Genomic DNA, 21,930 nt, shown 5'->3' on the forward strand with positions numbered 1-21,930 from the left:
GAAACATCAGTCAAGAACCCTTGTCAGAGCTAGCCCTCTATGGCACCCCTCTTTGGTACCTGTCAAGGAGGTAGCATTGTGCTGCAGAGCCTCTCAGGCCCTCTGAGAACAGAGCCTGACTCACAGTGGGAGCTCAGGGACCATTGTTGGATAGATAGTAACACATGAGACTCCAGGGACAGAGGAGGTAACGTGCTCTCCCTCCTGATTCATACCTCTGCATGTTTATAGAGAGGAAGACCTGCTCTGATGCCAGCCACTCATATACAACCATAGCTTGGACCTGTCCAGGCTCCTACACTCACCTCCACAGACTCTTGGGAGTCATTCTCTGAGCTGAGTGAGTCCTGGCTTTACAGGAGGCACAGACAGCAGGATGTTGGCTAGCCAAAGTCAGGCTACTTTGGGATATGGGAATCTAGACCAGCAGAATGGGAGGTCACCAGCCTACTGTCGAGTCATAGCACCATGGCCATTGACTCTGATCTTAGGCTATGGCCCAAAATGCTCCTGGTCAAGGTGACACCACTATGTCCGGCCATGTAGGTAAGTTGTCTTGCTAGCAGGCTGTTCTATTTACACTGTGTTTGATTTGTGGCTCCAAGGTAGGCAGGCTACTAAGCAGAGCTCCCTTTGTTGGGTGGAGATTTAGACTTCAGGGTTCCCAGGAGGATACCAGCACAGTCTTCCCCAGCCCCAGCAGCAGCATCCAAGCTGAGGGAAGTGGGGTTGGGGGCCCAAGGTGGGGTAGAGTCCAGTTGGCTGCTGAGTGACAGTGGTGCTGGCTTTGAGGGGGACAGAGGACCTAGGTTCCATTTTTGATGGTTCCCGTTCAGCTTTGACTGCCAAGAAGGCAGCCAGGTCCAGGTCCAACATGGTCACCCCTCCACGGGGCATAGGGGTACTTTGTCGGCACTGTGGACAGGGGATCCAGTGTTGTTCATGGGCTGGAGTATCCAGCCGCCGCATGCATGCTTGGCAGAAGGTATGGCCACAGTAGAGGCGTCGAGGCAAGTGTACTGAGAGGTCATAGGCAGAGTAGCAGATGATGCAGTCATTCCGTGGGGCTGTGAGGGCTGTCCCTTCCTCCAAGATGTGGAGGCCTTCGGGCTGCAGCATCCTAGGGACAGTATGAGGGAACCAACGGAGCAACAACACACGCTACAAATCACCTCTGCCCACCTATGTGACAGTTTGACCCACGCTGGCCTCCAGAACGCCTGCCCAGAAAGTAAGTGCCTACACACCTGGGGGAAAGGTGGTAGTCTTGGCCTGTCATAAAGTCTGGGCATATCTCTTGTTTCTGTGGCCATTGGCTGAAATGCCAGTATATTCCACTGTTGAGACCACTCTGGGGCCCCTCTTGCTTACTCCCACCCCTAACCTTCTTGAACCCCAGGCTTCTCTTACCTGCATCCACTCCACCAGAAAGCTATTCCAAGCTAGAGGACTGTAGAAGGAGGGGTGGGGACCCTGGACACCGCATGGCTCGCATGCCTGGAGCCTTGGGCTCGCATTACTGTCTACACAGGCAAGACAGCAGGAGGCAGGTGGTGGCAGCATCAGGCTAGAGTGGGCTCCTCTTTCAGCCACAGAGTGCCTGCAATTGGATCTGATGCACCACCCACTGGGCAAGAGATAAGGTGAGCCAGCCCCCTGCATAAGGGATGCTGCCTAGACTATTCGGCCTGTAATTCCTAGAGATCTGGCTTTGTCTTTCTGTGCCCTAGCTGTCCCCAGCACCTATATCCTCCCAGTTCTTGTATTCTTCTCCCAGGCTCAGCCCCCACCCCTCTCGTCCAATCCCCACACTGTAACATCTTCCTGCTTTGGCCTGAGTGAAGCCCAGTTTTCAGCCTCAGCTCACATCACCTCTCAGGGAGCCTGCCCCCTCCCACTAGCAGCTCCAGAGTAGGGTGCAAATTCTTGATAAATTGTGGCACTTCTCATGATCATCTTCCATCATAGCCTGGCTCTGTGATATCCCAGGGAGTACTCAGTCCATTGGCCCTAAGGTGGCGCTTGAACACAAAGCGTGCAGATCTCCCTCCCACAACCATCATCCCCAAAGCACTCCCCTGCCTAACGAAAGCCCCTCCCAAGGACTGCCCATTGGACCCCCAGCCTTTGCAATAGTTCAGGGAGACAGGTCAGGGAAGTGGGCTCCGTCTTCCCTGTGATTGAGACTGAAGACAGTGCAGAACTAGGAAGACCCACTTGTCTTCCTAGTTGTTGGGATAGGCTGTCAGGGCCCCTCGAACTGCACAAGGGATGCTACAAGAAAGCCAAAGGGCAGAACAACCCTCTTTACTCACTTTTGCCCACTCCCTGGCAGTCTGCCTTTAAGACTGGTCAAACGGGTTCCTGCACTGGCCTTTACTAGAACAGGGACAAAGATCTCGGAAGGGAGACCTATCTGCCCATACCTGGAGACCTCGACACATTACATGTCTAGCCTGCCCTCTTGTATGACCTGTCTCTGTCAGGGGATGGCCGACTTTAGGAGGACTAGTTTGTCTTGTGAGGCCAGCTCTTCTCCTCCAAGCGGTGTGTGGCTCTGCCCTGCCCCGGAAACACCAGGCTGCCAGGGTTGGCTTCCTTGCACACTCCCTATCCTGGCATCTCATACATGGCCCCTAACAGGCATCTTACACTGCTTGAACAGACACGAAGAGAGCACCCCACTCAACCCTTCCCTGCCTCACCCTTAAGGCCTAGTATAGATCACTCGAAATACAAAAGCAACAGAGCTCTAGATTGCAGGAATCACATTTTGTGGGAAACCAGAAATATGCCCTGGCTAAGGCTGGGAGGTGACTCACATTGGGCAGGGCTGGATTCTGGGTCCTGCATCCTGTGTTCCCACTCCCTGAAACCTGCTAACACCAGCTCCACCCACCAACAGTCCTCCCATCTGATCCTCCTGTAGAGTACTTTCTCAGAGCCCCCCAGCAGTGGCATGGCACCCTCCTGCTTTATGACCCAAGGTTAGCTTTGTTCACTATCTCAGCTTTAGGCTTAGGGAGTACAGGGAACTGGCCCAAGGCAGTGGACATATTACCACCTACAAGCCCCTCCCTGGGCAGAATGAGACCTACAAGTTCCCTAAATTTTGGATGTCATGAGGCAGTCTCTGGATCTTTCCAGTCTCTGGAAGATCTCACAGAGTTTGGGAGCCTGTTAGGGAGATTGTATTTGTCTATGTTGTGTTCTAGACTAGGACCCTCTCCCAAATGGGCCCCTGGTAAAACAGCAGTCACGGGCACAACGCTCATCCTGCTTTATTGCCAAAGTTTTGCAGGATGTGAAGGGTGTCCCTGTTGCCGCCAACATGGCTAGTGTCTGGAACCCTATTCCAGAGGGCTCCAGCTGAACCTTCCTGGTGGACAGACTCCCTGTCCAGGGTAGGAAACGGCTGATGCTCATGACAACGGCTGCTCCTGATGCACTGCTTTGGCACCGAGCAGAAACCTGGGTCCCACAGCCCTGGAGGTTGGGTAGTCAGCTAGGAGACAACACAACAACAGCTGTGACAACGGCAGAAGCGGGGACAGTGGCAGCAGGAGCAGCAAGGGCAGCAGCAGCAGTGGTGGGCAATGTCATCACCACGCCCTACAGGCGGCAGGCCAGCATAAGTCAGTCCCGATGGGCGCTGCCCACTGCTATAGGGATTACAGGGTGATTTCCAGGTCTGTTGGCTCTGCTCAGGAGCAGTACCCTTGATGCCTTTGATACCTTTGGGCCCTGGGGCTTCAGTAGTTTCTAAGAGGCCCACTGGCTCTGGGGTACAGGTTCCTGAAGGCAGAGGCTGAGTCTCGGAGGAGGAAGATGAAGAAAGAACCTCCTCTAACTGCTGCCCCAGGTCGGATCGCAGGTGAGCCCGAGGGATGCTGATGTGGGCATATGGATTCTTCACAACCATATCATGGGGGTCCATGGTCCAGGCTGCAGGAGTGAGCAGAGAAATATATAGGGACTCAGGGAAGAGAAAAGCTGCCTCAGAGCCTGTAGCCTAAGAAGATACCCATTTAAGAGGAGTCTGCCCTGTGGAGAGCCATATCCCTAAGGCATCTATGTGCAGGTATGGAGACATCAGAATGTGTGCAAGGCCTATGTGTATTGGAGGTAGGCCCAAGTACCCAGTTACCACCCTCCACCAAGTATCCAAGAAATGCTCCAGGATGCAGCAGGGAATGAGGACAAAAGGCTAGAAGCCACTGATGAGCTGGTCCAAGGGAGAGCAGAGGCTGCCCAGGAGAAACCTGTAAGTACAGGTCAGCATCTAGCCAAGGACTCACCTGCAGCAAGCAGCAGCAGTCTGTCTTCTTAGTCCTCCAGCTCCAGGGCCCAGTGCCTGTGAGCAGAGCTACCAGCAAGTGCCTTTTCCCTCCTAGAGAGGGGTGGGGCCTTGGGGCGGAGCTCAAAGATGGGGTTCCTAAGATCCCAAGAGGCCTCAACAACTAGAGCACAGCAGCTAGCCACCCCTCATTCCCAAATGGGTGGAGGCCAAGGTTTGGGCTTTAAGGGGCATTTGCCAATCTGGGGTGACTCAATCACGATTCATCTGAGCATGCCCTACCTCCTTGGGTCATGGCACCAGAAAGGAAGTGGAGGCAGGCCTTCGGATTCTGGGGCCTTCAGATGTGCTAGGTTACCCAGCTATCACTCACATCTCTTCTGCCACCATTTTGTTCCTCCTTGCCACCAACTGTCCATACCTAGCACATACTGAGACTTTTGAGTGTACAAGACAATTAAAACTATTTGGAGGACTGTCTGCTTTAATAATAATAATAATAATAATACATAAAATTTGACGCAACTTCACAGATACACTTATCTTACAGTTAGTAACATGAACTTCAGACACAAGTGACATTTTTTTTGTTGTTTGTTTTTTTCGAGACAGGGTTTCTCTGTATAGCCCTGGCTGTCCTGGAACTCACTCTGTAGACCAGGCTGGCCTCGAACTCAGAAATCCACCTGCCTCTGCCTCCCAAGTGCTGGGATTAAAGGCGTGCACCACCACTGCCCGGCTACAAGTGACATTTTCAACTCCTTTTTAAACTTGCAGTTTCCCTGTGTTGGTGAGTTGGGGTAAAAGCTTCCTTAAGTTTTCTGTTCCCAGCACCCATTCTTGGCCCTGGCACCCTTCTGCTTTTGCGGCTTCACCTCCTTGCTCATTGGGGCCACGAAGAATGACGGTGGGGCTAGGGTTGAGACAACTGTGGGCTTCCCTGGGTCTACAACCAATGGGACAGGCTCAGACTCCAGTCCGGGAAAATTCCAAGTAGGACAGGGCCTTTCAAGCAAGCCAGGGTGAGTGAGTAAGCCTGCGTAGAGCCAGTCAGGCAGGTCGACACAAGAGTCCTAGCAACTTAGCAAGTAGAAGGAAATGGGTCTGGGGGAAATACGCTTAATAGGTGAAAACCAGAAACATCCTTAATCGTGCTCATCACCCCTGTAGACTCCGCCCCTAGCCGGGAGCATGCGTAAACCCGGCCGAGGTGCCCAGTGGAAACTTAATTCCCCAGAAGCCTCCGCGCTCCAGGGTTTCCTAAAGACCTGGTTAGGACGGATCCTTGGCTCGCACCACTCAACTCAGAACCGCCTGGAGTGGGGGAACCTTATTCTCCTACGGGGCGTGGCTTCGTTTCACGGGGCGGAACCCTAGGCAGAGGGTGGGGCCGTAGGTGGCCTTGCGCGCGTGCTGAGTGAGTGGGTAAGTGAGCAGAGTCCTCCCGGGAAGGGTGGGCTCATTCCTTTCTCTGGCCACAGCTATCTGAGTTGCCCAGCATCATGCCTGGTTCCCACAAAACGCCTCCCTCTATATCTTAGTACCTGACCCCTTCTCTCATATTGTTTTACTGAAGGAGCCCTGAAGTGGGCCAATGGTGCCACAGAACTGTAAAGTCTGGCCCAGCTTTGGCTCACCAGGAACACTGTTCCATTCGTCGAACTGTACAGAAAGGGGCTGTAGCCTGAAGAAAATCTGGACTTTCCAGGGTCAGGCATAGGACTCAGTGTTGGTCACATGTATGGTGGCCATGAGAGGGAAGAGAACGGCATTCTGAAGATGTAAACACCGGGTCATCAGTGTGTCCTTAGTCCTTTCCTCACAGAGGGCTCCCTCCCCCGCAGCCCCGAGGCAAAGGTGTAGTTCAGGTAGAAGAGGACCAAGTAGGAGGAGGAGGATGAAAGGAATGGGGCTTCTGCTGGGTGGGGTTAGTTTAGTACATAACTGTGAGACATAGAAGCACGTGCTGACCTGCTGAGATCCAAAGAGAGGGCTACCCCACCCTAGGCAGGTGAGTGTGCGCAGTGGGCCCTCCACCCTACACGCGGACTGCCAGCCTATTCAGGTATTTCCAACTCTCCACCTCCAGGCCGTGAACCTTCTAAGCCTCCTGTGACTGCCCCAGTCCCCTCTGCCCACTCTTCTGGTATTCACCTAACTCCTTGTCTCTTTTGCTGTCCTATCTCCCTCTTTGACGAATCCTGGTGCCGTGTGGATACGTCAGTGAATTGGAAAACTCCCGGCGTTCACACAGGGGGTGTGTCGGAGTTTGGAGTGAAAGGACCCTGCCCTTTCAGAGCTCGAAAGGTAGCTGAGACACAAGTGGAACGCTGGAATCCCTAATTTGGCATTGCGAGGCTCAAAATGAGCGAGTAAAACGTGAAGGGTTCCCTTACAAAATTCGGCAGAGGGTTTGGCCCCTCCGGGGGTCAGCCAGGAGGGAAGGGAACGTTGGCCGCACGGGGATTCTGACCAGCCGGTAGCTAGCTGGGAGGTCGACACTGGGAGCCGACGCCAGGCCAGGCGTGGATCGAGGGGCGGCTTGGAGACTAGCCCCGCCCCGTGGACCCCGCGCGGGTCCCCAGACGGGGGGTGGCGCTGCGGGCGCGGGCGGGCGCCGCGCGCACTGCGGTCCCCGCGCCTCCGCCGCAGAACGCGCCACGCTCCGCACGCACCTGCCGCCGCCGCCGTCGCCGCTGTCGCCGCCACCGCGCCGAGCCTTGCGTCCAGCACCAGTGCTCGCGCCCCTGGGTGCAGCCTGCGCCCGCCATCGCCCGAGGTCTCCCCTGGAGCTGCGAGAGCTATCGGAGCCACTACAACAGGAGAGCCAAGGTGTGAGCGCCACATCCGGGCCTGCGTTTGAGACAACCTCTGCTGCGGCGGCGGCGCAGCCGGGGAACGCCAGGCTGGGGCAGGTAAGCGCGGTGTGGGGGGGGGGGGGGGGGGGGGGGGGGGGGAGGGGCGGGAGGGGGGACAGACACATCATCCCTTTCCATTTTCATAGTCTGTCCTCCGAACAGTGAGTCTGGCCTCGGAGAGTATACCGGGGAGGGGGTTGCGTTCAGAGTTCCGGGGAGACATGGATCCCACGGATGAGGTCAGGGTCAGAGGTCGGACACCCTGTCCTTTGTGTAGGATGGGGTCGAGGGCGAGAGTGAGGTGAGCCCGGTGCTGCCCTCACGCTATCTCTCATCCGCAGCTTGGGCCTGGTGCAGGCCTCTTCATCGCTGTTGCTGCGGAGCCTGCAGCCCAGGTCCTCCGGCAGCCAGGGATCAGGCTAGCTGCCTTCCCTGGGCGCCCTGTCCTGGAACCATGGGGCCCACCTAGCCCCTGCCTGCCCAGATGTCCCGGCCCAGGGACTGCTGACCTCTGCTACAGGAGGAGGCCCCTCCACGCCCCCTTGCCAGCCTCAGCAGACAGAGACCCTGGGTGAGCCCCACAGCCCAAAACAGCCTCCCATACCCCCTTGCCACCGCCTGCTTCCCCCTCCCCCTCCTCCTCGGACTGAACCAGCTAAGCCATTGTGGCCTCTGGGAGGGGGGCTGCCCTCCAAGCTGTCACCGGCTGCCCCTTGTAGTCCACGGAGTAACCGTGGTCCTCACCAGGCCTGGCAGGACCAGGATGCAGCCCCTTCTCTTCCCCCACGGCCCCACCCAACACCCCCACCTGTGCCAACGTCCAGTCTGACTGTAGAGAGCCGGATGCCAGCTGACCCTGGGTCTGAGGTGGGCAGTGGATGGCCGGGCCTCCTCATGTCCTGCCTGAAAGGCCCCCATGTCATCCTCAAAATGGAGGCCATGAAGATTGTCCATCCTGAAAAGTTCCCTGAGCTTCCAGCGGCCACCCCCTGCTTCCCACCTGTACCCAGGCCCACTCCCACTCTGGCACCCAAGCGTGCTTGGCCCTCAGACACAGAGATCATTGTCAACCAGGCATGTGGGGGGGACATGCCTACCTTGGAAGGAGCATCCCACACACCACCCTTGCCAAGGCGGCCCCGCAAGGGCAGTTCTGAGTTGGGCTTCCCCCGGGTGGCACCAGTGGATGAGGTCATTGTAAATCAGTATGTGATTCGACCTGGCCCAACAGCCTCTGCACCTTCATCATCTGGGCCAGTGATAGCAGGTGAGCCCCTGGAATGCCCCACCTGTGGGCACACATACAACGTCACTCAGCGGCGGCCCCGTGTGCTGTCTTGCCTGCACTCTGTGTGTGAGCAGTGCCTGCAGATTCTTTATGAGTCTTGCCCTAAGTACAAGTTCATCTCCTGCCCCACCTGCCACCGTGAGACTGTGCTCTTCACTGACTATGGCCTGGCTGCACTGGCTGTCAACACATCCATCCTGAGCCGTTTGCCACCTGAAGCCCTGACTGCTCCATCGGGTGGCCAGTGGGGGGGTGAGTCTGAAGGCAGCTGCTACCAGACCTTCCGGCAGTACTGTGGGGCTGCATGCACCTGCCATGTGCGGAACCCACTATCTGCCTGTTCCATCATGTAGTGTCCACCTGCCCACTACTGCCTGCAGGCCCTTGCTTGCCGCTTCTTCAGGGAACTGGCTTTGTCCTGTTGCCCGCTGACCCTTTCTTGCCCACTGTGGCTTCTGGCCCTACCCTGCGTGGCATTGTCGCTGCAGCCAACTTTGCCATTAAAACTCTTTGCCAAAGTTTGCACTTGTTCACTGATTGAAGCTAATTCCTGTGGGCTATGCCCACACCTGGGCCTTGGGTAGGTTCCCAAGGCTATATAGTCCAAACATGGTCTAACCAGGAGCTGTCAGAGGGCGACCCAGCTACATTTAAGGTTGGCCTGCTCTGCTTGTTGAAGGCCAAGCTGGGCCAAGCATGCTGCTCAGCTCTGGGACTAGCTGTGAACATACTGGTGCAGAGGACTGCTAATGTGCAGTACACAGGGATTTGGCCCAGCTAGGCGGACACAACTTTTAGCTGTGTGTGGTGAAGTGCATTGGTAGTCCCAGCACTCTGGAAGCTAAGGCAGGAGGATTGTGAAGTCAGCATGGATTGCACAGAGAGATCCTGTCCAAAAAAAAAAAAAAGTACCCTTCTCTGGCCAAGAATGCATAGAAATGGTCTTTGAACAGCATATGCAGAGGCTTACAGCTGGCTAAGATCAAGGTCTTTTAAATGGCACTGGTCTGCCTGTGACTGGAACAGGTTCCATTGAAGAGTTGTGAGGAGAGTGCCTGGATGGCAGAGATAATGAGGATGGCTGTGGTAACGACAATGTCAGTGACGACTGTTTATTGAGAGCCTTTCTTATGCTTCTTACACAGCACTCCTGAAACGTTACAGCCTACACTGTGTCACCAATGAGCTATGAAGAGAGCTTACATTTTGTCTGCATTTCTCAAGTGAGGGCTCCTGGTCCAGTGACATGAATTATAGAGTCAATTAGGAACAGAGTTGGACCTTGGGCATTTGGAGGTGTCAGAGTCTGGATGGGCCCTTGGCCCTTACAATACAAAGGCAATATTTATCCCCGCTGCTCTGGGCTACCTTCTCTGGTGAGATTATCTTAGGTTGGGTGGGGAGCTTTTGAAGGCTGGTTTGTGCAGTGCAGGCCTCTCCTGGTGGCTGCTGTGGCCTTCAGGGACACACACCAGCTTCTGTCTAGAGCAGGCGAGAGTCTCAGCAGCCCTTGCTTTCTTCTATAATCACTGCTAGAATCACACATATGTGTTCACCCTTACCAGCTAGACTACGAGCTGACAGTATAGCCCAGCTTCTGCCTGTGGCTAGTTAAGTCTCTGTCCATGGCAAGCACATAGGGTTCTTTCCACAGCTCCTCCTGCCAGGCCGAGCTCCTTCGACAGGCTGTCCTTGTGTCCTTGGCTTTAGCCAGTATCTAGGCTGCAAGGGTGTGTAAGCACTCTGGCTGGCTCAGGCTCTAAGGTCTTGGTATTGGCGATATCAAGTCTTTGCTGATTACCAGAATCTGAGCATGGACTTCAAAGCTTAGCCAACATCCTGGGCTCTGTTAGTGGTTGGAACGGTCTAGCAACATGAAGAGCACCCCTAGTAACATGAGTGGCATGAAGATGACCACCAGCCCTAGTAGTTCAAGTATCAGCAGGCTCAGCAGTGACAAGCGTCGGGCACAGGGGCCACGTTCCCGCAGTGTCCACAACCAGGCACCTAGGCTGGGAGGGCAGGGCAGGAAGGGGAGACAGCTCCGCCCTCCCACAGGCCCTGCCAGGAAGCGCAGGTGGTAGCGGTGCTCTAAGGACCCCCAGGGCCAAGGGCCAGGATGCAGGGCTGTGACAGATGCAGTGGGCATTGGGTGCTGGGGTCCATCAGCTTGAAGCAGTTCCTCCTGCAGCTGACAGATCTCCCACTCTAGCATGGGTGTCTTCTGACGACACAGTGGACAGCACACGCGACCTAGGTCAGCTCTGGGGGTCATGCCTAACACCTGGTGCAGGCAGCCCACACACAGGCTGTGACCACAGTTCAGCAAGGTCAGGTGGTGCTCACTAGGCCCGTAAGGCTCAGCACAGATAGGACATTCCTCCTCCTCCTCAACCTGCCTCTCACCTTCTTCTTGCTCCTCCACAGTTGACAAGGCCCAGGCACTGGATGGGTCTCTAGCCTCCAGTTCAGGTTTACTGTCTGCAGTTCTGGCACCTTGGGGGTTCCTGAGACCATCCTCTTCATCTGCTGGTAGCTGGCACAGTGGGTCCAAGAGCTCAGGACCCAGAGAAGCACAGGGTGAACTAGGAGACACAGAGCTGGTGTCATTAGACCCCAGGGTGGAGGCACCAGAAGAGAAGTCAGGATGCGTAGACTGTGATTCCAGGGTGACGGCAGAGATTGTTGCAGGTCTGAAGGTTAGTGTGTCCCCGCAGGAGCCAGGCAGAGCTTGGCCTCCACCCACTCACTGGAGCACTAACCTGTAGATACACCTTTGGCTTGCAGACCTCACTGGAAGTAAACTTCACTAGGGTCCCTGCAGCATGTCAACTCCTGGTAGCTCAGGCCTAAGAGTGGTGTTGGCTAGGTCTGGTCTCTATTCCAGAAGTTGACGAACACAACAGAGGTTCCTTAGCTCCCAACTGCCCTCAGACCTGTCTGACTCCTCCAACAGGGTTTCTCTTTCCAGGGGTGGAGGCCCTGCCCATGGGCGGACCAATACAAATCACACCCCCACACATGATCATTCTTCTGATTCTTTGGAAATAGTGTGTTCTGGCTCTTGGCTGGAACTTCCAAATAGCTCTCTAAGCCCTCTCTGTGCGGCCATCAGAGAAGGGATATGAGCTTGGCTGAACTGTCAGCTTAAGGACAGCCAAGACCTGCCCTCTAAGCACAAAGGGGACAGACACACAGAGGCACTTACACATCAGACATCCAGGTGTTGTGTGACTCAAGCATAGGTATCAGACAAGGAGGTACGTGTACACATCCTGTGCTCATGCCCTAGAAGGGTGGTTTTGCCCACCACTAGCAGATGTAGATAACTCACATCCCACCCACCACCCTCAAATCTAGAAGCAAAAAAGGAGGCGTGAGCTGCTACCCAGGCAGTTTACTCATGTGTAAGGACCTGAAGACAGATCATTTGCCCAGTTTCAATGCTCAGGAGACTTGGGCCCTGGTGGTTTTTCAACTGAGCTGAGTTGCACAGGTGCTGTGGGATGAATGGGAACAGCTCAAGGTTAGAGGGCAGTAGAGCCCTCACATAGCTCTGTGCCCCTTGGAGGGCTTAGCAGGCCCTTGGTGGTATGGACCATAATGCAGATTTGGGGCAGAATGAAGAGAACTGAGAGCCAACAGGAGTGCAGGCTGCACTGGGGCTGGGGCCACATATGGGACACTGGGGTCCACTGAGTTTGGCTGTATGCAAGGACTGCCCTCCTGGTCAGCTGGATCCAAAAAGCTAAACTGTGAGTCTAACCAGTATTCTGGAATTAGAGGGCAAGAGGTAACAATGGAGCCGGGCAGTGGTGGTGCACGTCTTTAGTCCCAGCACTTGGGAGGCAGAGGCAGGCGGATTTCTGAGTTCGAGGCCAGCCTGGTCTACAGGGTGAGTTCCAGGACAGCCAGGGCTACACAGAGAAACCTTGTCTTAAAAAAAAACAAAAACAAAAAACAAAAAAAAAACAAAACTAAACAAAAAAAGAGGTATCAATGGGCCCTCTAGACTCCAGCAGGCTCCCCAGTGTAGCTGGTTAGTGTGGGTGTGAGTTGGCAAGTGGCTCCTCAGGCCCAGGTCTCAGTCTGGAAGCGCAATGTCTGTTGGAGCCTGGCAATGTAGGCAGATGCGTCTGCGGTGGAGAGTTGTCCTTCTTCTTGAAAAATGGACATCAGGGCTTCAGAAACGTCCGTAGGCATATACTTAGCATTGCTGGAGGGGCAGGCCTCAGAAAGTTCAGTGATCCTGGAGCTCCAACCCCTACTACCCCGCTCCCCTGAAGGCTGGTCCATTCCCCTACAGTTGGCTCACCCCGCTAGGTAGAAGTAGGCACCTTGGCCATCCAGCAGCTCCCAGACAAGTGGCCCCAGCTCTCTGAGCCGGTGCTGCACATATACCTTCTGTTCCTGCAGGTGTCAGAGGCTAAGTTTCAGCCATCCCAACTCCTGCCCTATCTAACTTGAATATACTCACCTGCTCCCGGGAGAAGGCTGTGACCAGGGTCAGGCAGCCCTTCTGCTCTAGCTCCTGCCATTCAGTCTGCCAATAGAAGTCCTGATCCCGCTGGCGGCAGCCAAAGAACAAGAAGTTTCCTGGGGAACACAGGGTGGCCCTGTCTGGATGCAGGAATTCAGCTAGACCAGTCTCAGTGGTCACACTGCTCTGGAACTCCTGTACTCACCAGTCTGGCCATGGGCCACTCGTTCTTGAATGGCTGCTCGGAAGGGAGCCACACCAGTTCCAGGCCCCACCATGATAATGGGTGTGTCTGGTGTTTCTGGGAACACTAGGCTCCCAGGCCGTACCCACAGGGGCACCCGGACAGGTCCTGCTGCAGAAGGGAGATGGCATGTAAGCGGTCAAAAGACAATGCTGAGGAGCTCCCTGGGGCTCGAGCTCCTGTGATAGAAGGAACAGGGGAAGACAGGAGCTTGAGCCTATACTCTCTCCCAACCCCAGAACTATGGATTACCTTGCTCAGGATTCAGAGATGCTAACCAGGAGGAGCAGAGGCCACGGCGGGGCTCCTTCAGGCGAGTCTGGTACTTTACCACAGCCACAAGGATCTGTAGCCTCCTAGGATGAGCCTATGGGCACAGTGAGGGCTCTACCCTGCTAAAGCACTCCTGCCTGCTACCAACCCCAGGAGGGACAGTCCCCGGTAGAGACAGGCCCTATCTACAAAGACCCTACCCAGTCCAAGATTTCCCAGCCAGGCTTTAGTTCTACTCAAGAGTCCCTCACCAGTAGGGAGGAAGCAATGGAGAAGGCCCGTGGGCGGATCCGAGGGATTAGGTCCAAAAGGTAGTCTGGAGGAATGGCACTCGCTGTGTGTGGAAAGTCACATAGCACCTGGATAAATGGAGTCTTATTGTGTGGTGGTGTGCATACCACAGCTCAGTGGCCTGTACCCACCTGCCTGCCCACAAGCCTACCTCCAAGATGGTTCTGCGGGGCCGATTACAGTACTCCCAGAGTTCTTCTTGACCTCTGGCAGAGCTGAATTCCAGAAGCTTCTCCCGCTCCAGCGCATGTGGAGAGAGACAGGCCAAGAGCTCAAAGAAGGAACGGCGGGGCACGCTGGCAATGTCCAAGTACTGTGACACAAGGTGCCACACAGTGCAGGGCTGAGGCAGCCCAGGTGGGTAAGGGACACCTGCAGGAATGGCATGGAGGCTTGGTGGGTAGGGTTATTAGGTGGCACCTTGGACCTCAGAGCTACTGCATTTCCTATACTCACCTGGCTCCCGCGGCTTAAGTGTGAAGAACTGATTGGGGTCCAGGCACAACATTTGGCAGAACTGCTGGGTGTGAGCCTCTGAGTTAGAGGGCAGAATTAATACAACATCACCAGCAGCAAAACTGTATGAAAAAGTCACCAGAAACGTGGGGATGGCGTGGAAACGACAGAGGAGCTGAGGGGACAGAAGGGATGTGTACTGTGGGGGAGGAGGAAGGGACTAAGCAGACGGAGGCGGGCTAGAGGTCTGGAGGTCGAGCTCTCTGAGCTGCTGAGCTGCCTGGTCTTTGGCTTTGGCATACCCTTCTGAAGCTCTATCTGTTCCCTACCTTTTCCCTGACCACATCAGCTTCCTAGGAACACATGGGCACCCGACAGGACCGCTTAAGGGCTTTGGCTCCTTACCTGATACTTGAGTCTGTAATATCAAACTCAATCAGCCGAACATCCTGAAAGTGTTGGGGGCCAGTGACCCTCTGGTTGGTGATCACAGGTGCCAAGAAGGGCTGTAACTCTGATGGGGGTGTCTGAGGGGCTGAGCTGGCTATGTTCAGCTCCTCAGCCCCTGTGCTGGGGACCTCCTGAAGAAACTGGAAGATGAACTTGGAGGGCAAGCTGTGGAAAGTGGAACTATAAGTTGGGTGCGCTGGGGGATAAAACAGCTCAAAATCCCTTGATATTCATATACTCAAGGTTCAGACTCACGGGACTCCATGAGGGATCTCAGGAACATCGAGGGGTACTGGGTACATAACCATTATCTTCTCCCAAAGGTCTCCTACCCAAGGGTCAATGGCAGCATCAGGCCTAGGATAGGGTACAGGCACTGGTCTCTGTGGGCCAGAGTCAAGATGGGGTATCATGGAGGGACGCTGACACCAACACTTACCCCAGCTCGTGCTGGTCATCACCTAGACATGGGGGCAGGAGAGCACTGCCCCCTAGCTGCAGCAGCCTCCGATGCAGCTTCTTGGCCACAAAGTTGAATCTATGGGTGGAGACAGCAAGGCAGGCCCAGAGTGTGAACTAAGCAACAGTAAGGAGTGGTAGTGTAGCTGATCTCTTGGGCAGAGTAAAGTAGTGCAGGACCTCCCTCAAGGGTTACTTCCTCAGTGGTGCACATTGGCAGCATTCTAGGAGGGGGATGGGGCTTCAGCATGCAGGGGATAAGAGACTGAAGCAACAACTACAACCACAAATGGTAGGTCCCCTGATCTCAAGAAGGCACCATGTGAAAGACAGTCTCATTTCATCAACCCTTATCTCTGAAGAGATCAAGACCATGGATTCCCTAGCCAGGGCTCCACAGCTGCTATTGGAGATGGGATGGGGTGGGGTGGAGAGCAGATAGCCATGTTTTTCTGTAAGAATATGTCCCCTCTTTGGTCTGTAAACGACTCTCTGGTCCTTGCATCAGCTTGTCCTTTTGGGAACCACATCCATAGTTGGACTCCGGCCTATCTGCTCTGTGTATCCATAGTGCCAGTGAGCAAAACCTCTAGCAGAGCAAGACCCACCACCACCATCTTCCTATTTTCTATTCTTTTTGGTTTAGTAAAATTCAGTGCCACCCTAGAGTCTGTGGCAATCTTCCCATATTAGCTTTCTGAGTGACAGGATTATAAGTGAATGAGCCACCATACTCAGCTTTTGTTTTCTGTTGTTTTTGTTTTTTAATTACTTACTTAATTAATTTTATGTGAGTACACTGTCTTCAGACACACCAGAAGAAGGTATCAGGTCCCATTACAGATGGTTGTTGGACACCATGTGGTTGCTGGAAATTGAACTCAGGACTTTGGAAGAGCAGTCAGTGCTCTCAACTGCTCTGAGCCATCTTCTCTAGCCCCATTTTCTGTTCTTTTTATCAAAAGTAATTAAGAACCCTGCCATGCACACAACTTTTTAGGGGGCTGGAGTGGCCCCAGATGACACTGGGCTCTGTGGAAAAGAGGTCTTAGGTATTAGATAGCTACTTGCACCTTTGAGTGGAAATCCCTCAGCATCACCCCAGGAAATGAACGAAACTAAAACAGCACTGCTTGTTTAGGGTCATAACTGTCCACAAACGCTGACAGTGAGAATCCATGAGCCTGCCTAACAAGCTACCTGAAGGTAAGCTGTCCACCTCAGTGCTCTTTTCAAGTTTCCAATACTTCAGACTATGTTTGGAACATAGTGATGAACAGGGACAGACTGGATGTTGTAATGTAATGCTGGCTGGTTTGAGCCTTGCCCTTAATTTCATGGTGGTACTTTGCCACCCTGTTCCTTCCCCAGTGGTGGCTTCCTCTGTGCCAAGTCCTTACAAAGATTAGTGTGCCCACTAGGGAATATCTGTGGATAAGGTTGATGAGCCAACACAGTACAGGGCCACATGGTCTACAGTGGATGGGCACCTTGGGTCCTGGCTGCCTGCCTCATTTCTTCCTTGACTTTAAAAATTGTTCCCACTAGGCAGTGATGGCGCATGCCTTTAATCCCAGCACTTGGGAGGCAGAGGCAGGCGGATTTCTGAGTTCAACGCCAGCCTGGTCTACAGAGTGAGTTCCAGGACAGCCCGGGCCACACAGAGAAACCCTGTCTCGAAAAACCATAAAACCTGTTCCCATCTGGCCAGCAAATCCACCCCCTACTCACTTGGCATATGAGGAATCCCCGAGGCCTAGGACAGCAAAATCCATTTGACAGAGGGAGGTGGGTGGCAGGCTCCTCCGGAATATGAATCTCCAGAAGTTCTGTAGCCACAAGAAACTGAGTTAGGACCACAGCACAGGCCAGTTTTCTGTCTGAGGTCCCAGCAAGGAGACAATGGTGTGGAAGAAAGACCATTAGGGCCCAGAACCGTACACTGGCCAATCTGGACATTTCTCCTTCATGTGGTACAAAATTACAGATCAGGAACCTGAACACAAGAAAACTCATCCAAACTGCGTATTTCTTATATATGTCGACCTGTAGCTCAGTGCCCCATCTAATTACTAGGACAGCGTGATGCCCTCTTACAGTATACTCAACGAAGTACCCTTCCTATTCTGACCTAGGGGTGAACTCACTTACCACCCTCCACCTGCTTTTCTACTACTATAGTGGTGGACCAGCCAGTCCACTGCAGGAGGGATGGGCCAGCCATAAGTTCTCGCTCAAGTCCTCTGGGTAAAAAAGGGAGACGGGCTGGGCTCTGATGTCTGATGGTGTCGACTCACTAACTCATAAACCTCAGATTATGGGTTTATATTGACCCTTCCAGTTTATTAACTATAGCTTGTTGCCCTCTGGCCTGTCAGCCATCAGGCCACGCTGATTATTATCCCCAATAGTTAAACCCATCCTCTGTGGGTGCCCCTTTGCAAGCATGTGGTCACTGTCTCAGGCTGCAGTTTTGTCCTTCCATTATGTGACATTGTTTATTTGTTTGTAGACAAGGTCTCTCTGTGTAGCCCTGGCCATCCGGGAGCTCTCTCTGTAGACCAGGCTGGCCTTGAACTCAAGAGATCCATCTGCCTCTGGAGTGATGAGATTAAAGGCTGTGCCACCACCACCCAGCTGTGTGACACTGTTACTATCTTTACTAAGTGCTTGCCTACCCCTCCATCATTCTGTCACATCATGCCTCATGTGATCTTTAAGCTCTGTTGACTGTTTTCCTCCACCGTCCAGTTTCTCTGTTACACTTCTTGGGAGAACTGCTCAGCAATATCTTCTAATACTCTGCAGATTTTTTCCTGCTTCCCTACTTCTCTGTGTCCTACTTGGGTCCTGGTCTCAGCCCATGAGTGCTGCATCCACACTCAATTCTGGGTTCTGTTTGTCTCCGCCTTTCCCTATAGTCTTCACTCCAGCAGACATACTCACTCATTCTCATTCTCATATTCTCATTCTCTCTCTCTCCTCTCTCTCTCTTCTCTCTCTCTCTCCTATTTGTACTTAAGAAGCTCTTGGAAAGCTGATGGAAAAGCTCTGGGACATGCCTGTCACAGTACATTTCACCAGAAAGGGATAAGCAGAGACCTAGTTATTGGATTTTTTCCTATAATTACAATGTGTTTTAGAAGAGGATTAGGGCAGAGGCCAAGGCTAAGGCCTTCCTGTCCTGCAGACACGAGGAACCATACTCCTGCATGTGTTTTGGGATGCTGGGTCTGTAGCCTCTTCAAAGGACTTCAGTTTCTGTTGTGATTGAGACAGTAACTTCTGACTCTTGCTGCTGTGACCCATCCACAGACCACCACACCTCAAACCTGAGGGAGGGTCCCTATTCACTCACCTCCTTGTCCCCTTATTTTTATTTTGAGATAGGATTTCATTCTGTAGCCGTGGCTGTTCTGGAACTCCCTCTGTAAGCCAGGCTGGCCTCCAACTCACAGAGATCCACCTGCCTTTGACTCCAAGTGTGCCACCACTGCCTGACAAGTTATTTATTTTTGAGTCATGCTTTTGGTTGACACTAGTTTGAGGCTGGCTCCAAACTCTTGGTCCTTCAGGTTTAGCCTCTGGAGGGCTGAAATTACAGATGTATAACACTATACTTGGCTGATATAGTTTCTTAACATGAGGGCAGCCTTGAACTCCTGATCCTACTTCATCTTCTCTAGTGCTGGAGCTCAGTGTCTGCCCCCACAGACTGCTCTCCTTAGCAGTCACTACTGATCCCAGGGATGCCTCTAAAGCCTTCCACCCTATCACTGATCTTGGGAAAGGGAGCTCCTCCTGACTGACCCTGCCCATGCTAGATGGCAGGCTTGAAGGATAGGGGGCTTTGTTTTTTCAGTTTTATTTTGGGTACTTCAACAGTGAGATTGTGCCAAGACCTTCCTAGTCCTGCACAGCTAACTGTAGCTCCTCTAGGTACCTCCTGGCACCTGCCCTACCTGGTCCTCTCATTCCACAGGTGGAATTACTATGGATCCTGCTTCCTGTGTTGTGATTCTGTCCCTCATCTTCCAGACCCCTGATTACACATCCTGTTGACTTTACCTTTTTGGTCTCTCTGGAATGTGCCTGGTTTACTCAGCCTCGAGCTACCACCCAGCTCAGAGCACATGCGCACCTTCTGCTTATGTGATATATTCCCTAGCATTATCTTGCCACCTTCAGATAGGCAGTGGTCTCGGTACACTGCAGTGTCACTGTGTCACGTCCATAGTTCCTATAGCTTTCATCTTAAGCCGACATGTTTCACTGTAGCTCCCCTGGTTTTTTGAATCAACCTTTTTTTCTTTCTCTTTTCTGTCAGCACAGTTCATGGCTGGGGAATCCTTAACTTTCTGCCCTTCACACAGGCTGCATCCCACCATCATCTGCCCCTGACTTTTATTAATTTATTTTGGAGACAGGGTCTCCCTATGTAGCCCTGGCTAGCTCCATCTGCTTCCCAAGAGCTAAAGGCATGCTTCCAAAAACTTGTGTCCAATTTCAGTACCCCCTTCACTCCCTGAACATCTGGCATTTTCCCTAGCACCAGGGGTTTCCTGGTAACTGACCATTAAATCTGTTGTTTTGGCCACTGAACTCCATAAAGGCAAAGTGTGGCTGTTGTGACCCAGATGGCCAGGAATATGTGCTTGAAAAAAGAGAGTGAATTGAAGAATGGTCCCCGAGTGTTACCAAGCTCGGACTTCAACACATCACTCACACTAGACTCACGGCCGTCTGGTAAACAAAATGGTCAAGGCTACTGAGTAGTTACTCAGACCTATTTCTCTCCTCAGATCTACACAAATAATATTTCTCAAAGGCACCTCTCACAGACAACATGCTTTGAAGGGAAGCTATTTCTGTGCACACTGGGACTCTTATATAGTAATGAAAACAGCCTTACCTTCATGTTGTCAGGAGGGTCTCCTTGGCCTGTGGTCGCACAAACAAATATCACCAGGGGCTCCCTAATGAGATTCGCCTCAAGGACAAGACAAAGGTAGGTGTAAGGTCTCTGTCAGCCCAGATCAGTGCCCTCCCTGCACCGCATCCCACCACCATCTTCACCTAGGGTAACAGAGTAAAAGTGTTTGGACAATTATTCCCAATGGCTACCCGGCCTTCTCTTTCTCAGGCTTAAGCTTCGTGCCTCCCTTTTCGGTAAATCCACTTGGGCCCCAAAGGGCTGCACTCAAACGTCCTCCGCTAGAGGACGCGAAGTCCGGAGGAGGGTCTCCGCCGTAGCGCCCGAGTCTCACCACGGAGTAAGAGTCTAAAGCCTGCACGCGGCAACCCAGCCGCCGGCGCCGGGCCTCGCGGCCCAGCCTCTCCGCCTCGTCCTGGGCTGTGCCAGTCTGGCTGCCAAAAAGCACCAGGAGCTGTGGAACCTGCATTACTGCACACGCCGGTCTGAACCGCACACTCCACTAACTTCCCCTTTCCGCTGTCAACAGGAAATGACGCGTTTCGGCCGCGCCAGCGGGAACGGACAGGCGTAGCATCTGGACCTTACGGGCTTCTTCTAGCATCCCGTTCCAGGTCCGGGGTTGGGTTCCTAAGGGCCGCGGAGCCCCAGGGCCGGCGTCCAGGCCAGGTTGGGCTGCTTGCTGCTTTGCGTGTGCAGCGGCGGTAGCAGGCAGTCGCCAGGTCCGCGGCCGGAGACGTCACGGCCCGGTGCGGGGCACCGGAGACCGGTATTATTAAACAGGCACGATGTTATTCTCGTTGCGGGAGCTGGTGCAGTGGCTGGGCTTCGCCACCTTTGAGATATTCGTGCACCTGCTGGCCCTATTGGTGTTCTCCGTGTTGTTGGCACTGCGAGTGGATGGCCTGGCTCCAGGCCTCTCCTGGTGGAACGTCTTTGTGCCCTTTTTCGCCGCCGACGGGCTCAGCACCTACTTCACCACCATCGTTTCCGTTCGTCTCTTCCAAGATGGAGAGAAGCGACTGGCTGTACTGCGCCTCTTCTGGGTTCTCACCGTCCTTAGTCTCAAGTTTGTTTTTGAGATGCTGCTGTGTCAGAAGCTAGTGGAGCAGACTCGAGAGCTCTGGTTCGGCCTGATCACTTCTCCGGTCTTCATTCTCCTGCAGCTTCTTATGATCCGGGCGTGTCGCGTCAACTAGCCTCCTGCGGTGGTTGGAAATGCAGCACTGCGCAGCTGGAGTTCTGGACCTCCCAGTCCAGACCCTACTTGGTGCCACACTGGTGGAGTTTTGGTCAGAAATCAGTGTCTGCTTGTACCCAGTTTACTGTCCAGTTTTCTTTGTATCTAAGATCGTTTCCTCGAGCAAAACTTAAAAGTGAAGCCTCGTTTATTAAAACTTATTTCCAGTTATTCATGCTCTAATTGACAGTCAATACTGAACTTTCCCAACATTTGGAGACTTCACATAAGTAAAATATCCTGATAGGCTCTGAGTATTTCCCATGGTGATGTACCCTTTTATAAATCAGGTTGTTCACAGCAGCACTGACGGCAGAATACACCCCTTCATTTGTCCAGGCCAGACTTACTTACACGATTGGCATCCCTTTTCCTCTGTCCTGACAAAGACTAGCCTTTTGTTCATTCCACCTCACATAGAGAGAGCAGACTGTTGACAAAGAGCAGGAATAGGACCCTGTGTGGGCATCTGCCATCTGAGAAAAAAATTCTGGTCTCAAGAATTGCTTGATTTCCTGGCCCAACAGACTGCAGTTTCATGGACTTTCCCACCGCCTTGTGGCAGGTGTCATTAGTACACTTGAGGCAGACAGACAGACCTAGAAAAGGAAGCATAGACATTTGGAACAGATGCTCACATGCTCATGGAAGTGGATGCATA

At 53.4% G+C, this 21,930-nt stretch overlaps 5 protein-coding genes across 8 annotated transcripts; 2 read left to right on the forward strand and 3 right to left on the reverse strand.

The window, feature by feature from the left end:
- Nucleotides 1-648: 648 nt before the first annotated feature.
- Nucleotides 649-1,119, reverse strand: Rnf224 (ring finger protein 224). The gene has a single exon (XM_028772934.1). It carries the CDS (start codon nucleotides 1,117-1,119, stop codon nucleotides 649-651), a length of 471 nt encoding a protein of 156 aa, XP_028628767.1.
- A 2,138-nt stretch (nucleotides 1,120-3,257) lies between these two features.
- Cysrt1 (cysteine rich tail 1) lies at nucleotides 3,258-4,393 on the reverse strand. Its single transcript, XM_028772781.1, has 2 exons — nucleotides 4,299-4,393; nucleotides 3,258-3,945 (listed from the first exon to the last, which is right to left on the reverse strand). Exon 2 carries the CDS (start codon nucleotides 3,935-3,937, stop codon nucleotides 3,506-3,508), a length of 432 nt encoding a protein of 143 aa, XP_028628614.1. The 5' UTR covers nucleotides 3,938-3,945; nucleotides 4,299-4,393; the 3' UTR covers nucleotides 3,258-3,505.
- A 3,115-nt stretch (nucleotides 4,394-7,508) lies between these two features.
- Rnf208 (ring finger protein 208) lies at nucleotides 7,509-8,973 on the forward strand. The gene has a single exon (XM_028772957.1). It carries the CDS (start codon nucleotides 7,999-8,001, stop codon nucleotides 8,794-8,796), a length of 798 nt encoding a protein of 265 aa, XP_028628790.1. The 5' UTR covers nucleotides 7,509-7,998; the 3' UTR covers nucleotides 8,797-8,973.
- A 1,905-nt stretch (nucleotides 8,974-10,878) lies between these two features.
- On the reverse strand, nucleotides 10,879-20,652 carry Ndor1 (NADPH dependent diflavin oxidoreductase 1). Of its 4 annotated transcripts, none has more exons than XM_028772849.1 (14): nucleotides 20,364-20,523; nucleotides 20,009-20,086; nucleotides 16,828-16,925; nucleotides 15,077-15,175; nucleotides 14,893-14,994; nucleotides 14,593-14,802; nucleotides 14,188-14,309; nucleotides 13,883-14,103; nucleotides 13,692-13,799; nucleotides 13,420-13,534; nucleotides 13,129-13,278; nucleotides 12,921-13,039; nucleotides 12,759-12,853; nucleotides 11,826-12,659 (listed from the first exon to the last, which is right to left on the reverse strand). In XM_028772849.1, the coding sequence occupies exons 1-14, from the start codon at nucleotides 20,496-20,498 to the stop codon at nucleotides 12,515-12,517; spliced, it is 1,797 nt and encodes a 598-aa protein (XP_028628682.1). In that variant the 5' UTR covers nucleotides 20,499-20,523; the 3' UTR covers nucleotides 11,826-12,514. The 4 variants fall into 4 exon arrangements, with proteins under 4 accessions (XP_028628686.1, XP_028628682.1, XP_028628683.1 ...); XM_028772850.1 differs by lacking the exon at nucleotides 20,364-20,523 and adding an exon at nucleotides 20,173-20,356; XM_028772851.1 differs by lacking the exon at nucleotides 20,364-20,523 and adding an exon at nucleotides 20,221-20,235.
- Tmem203 (transmembrane protein 203) lies at nucleotides 20,591-21,443 on the forward strand. The gene has a single exon (XM_028772854.1). It carries the CDS (start codon nucleotides 20,818-20,820, stop codon nucleotides 21,226-21,228), a length of 411 nt encoding a protein of 136 aa, XP_028628687.1. The 5' UTR covers nucleotides 20,591-20,817; the 3' UTR covers nucleotides 21,229-21,443.
- Nucleotides 21,444-21,930: the final 487 nt, after the last annotated feature.

The sequence above is a fragment of the Grammomys surdaster genome, unplaced genomic scaffold (genome assembly GCF_004785775.1).
Source record: "Grammomys surdaster isolate TR1022 unplaced genomic scaffold, NIH_TR_1.0 219, whole genome shotgun sequence".
Lineage (NCBI taxonomy): Eukaryota > Metazoa > Chordata > Mammalia > Rodentia > Muridae > Grammomys > Grammomys surdaster.

Bases quoted from the DNA above. Each gene is read 5' to 3' on its own strand.
- Rnf208 (XM_028772957.1), top strand. From the start codon at position 7,999: ATGCCAGCTGACCCTGGGTCTGAGGTGGGCAGTGGATGGCCGGGCCTC.
- Tmem203 (XM_028772854.1), top strand. From the start codon at position 20,818: ATGTTATTCTCGTTGCGGGAGCTGGTGCAGTGGCTGGGCTTCGCCACC.
- Cysrt1 (XM_028772781.1), bottom strand. From the start codon at position 3,937: ATGGACCCCCATGATATGGTTGTGAAGAATCCATATGCCCACATCAGC.
- Ndor1 (XM_028772849.1), bottom strand. From the start codon at position 20,498: ATGCAGGTTCCACAGCTCCTGGTGCTTTTTGGCAGCCAGACTGGCACA. The intron at 20,087-20,363 runs GTGAGACTCGGG...CTTGTCCTTGAG, and splicing joins CTTTAGACTCTTACTCCGTG to GCGAATCTCATTAGGGAGCC. The intron at 12,854-12,920 runs GTGAGTATATTC...TGACACCTGCAG, and splicing joins CAGCCTTCTCCCGGGAGCAG to GAACAGAAGGTATATGTGCA.
- Rnf224 (XM_028772934.1), bottom strand. From the start codon at position 1,119: ATGCTGCAGCCCGAAGGCCTCCACATCTTGGAGGAAGGGACAGCCCTC.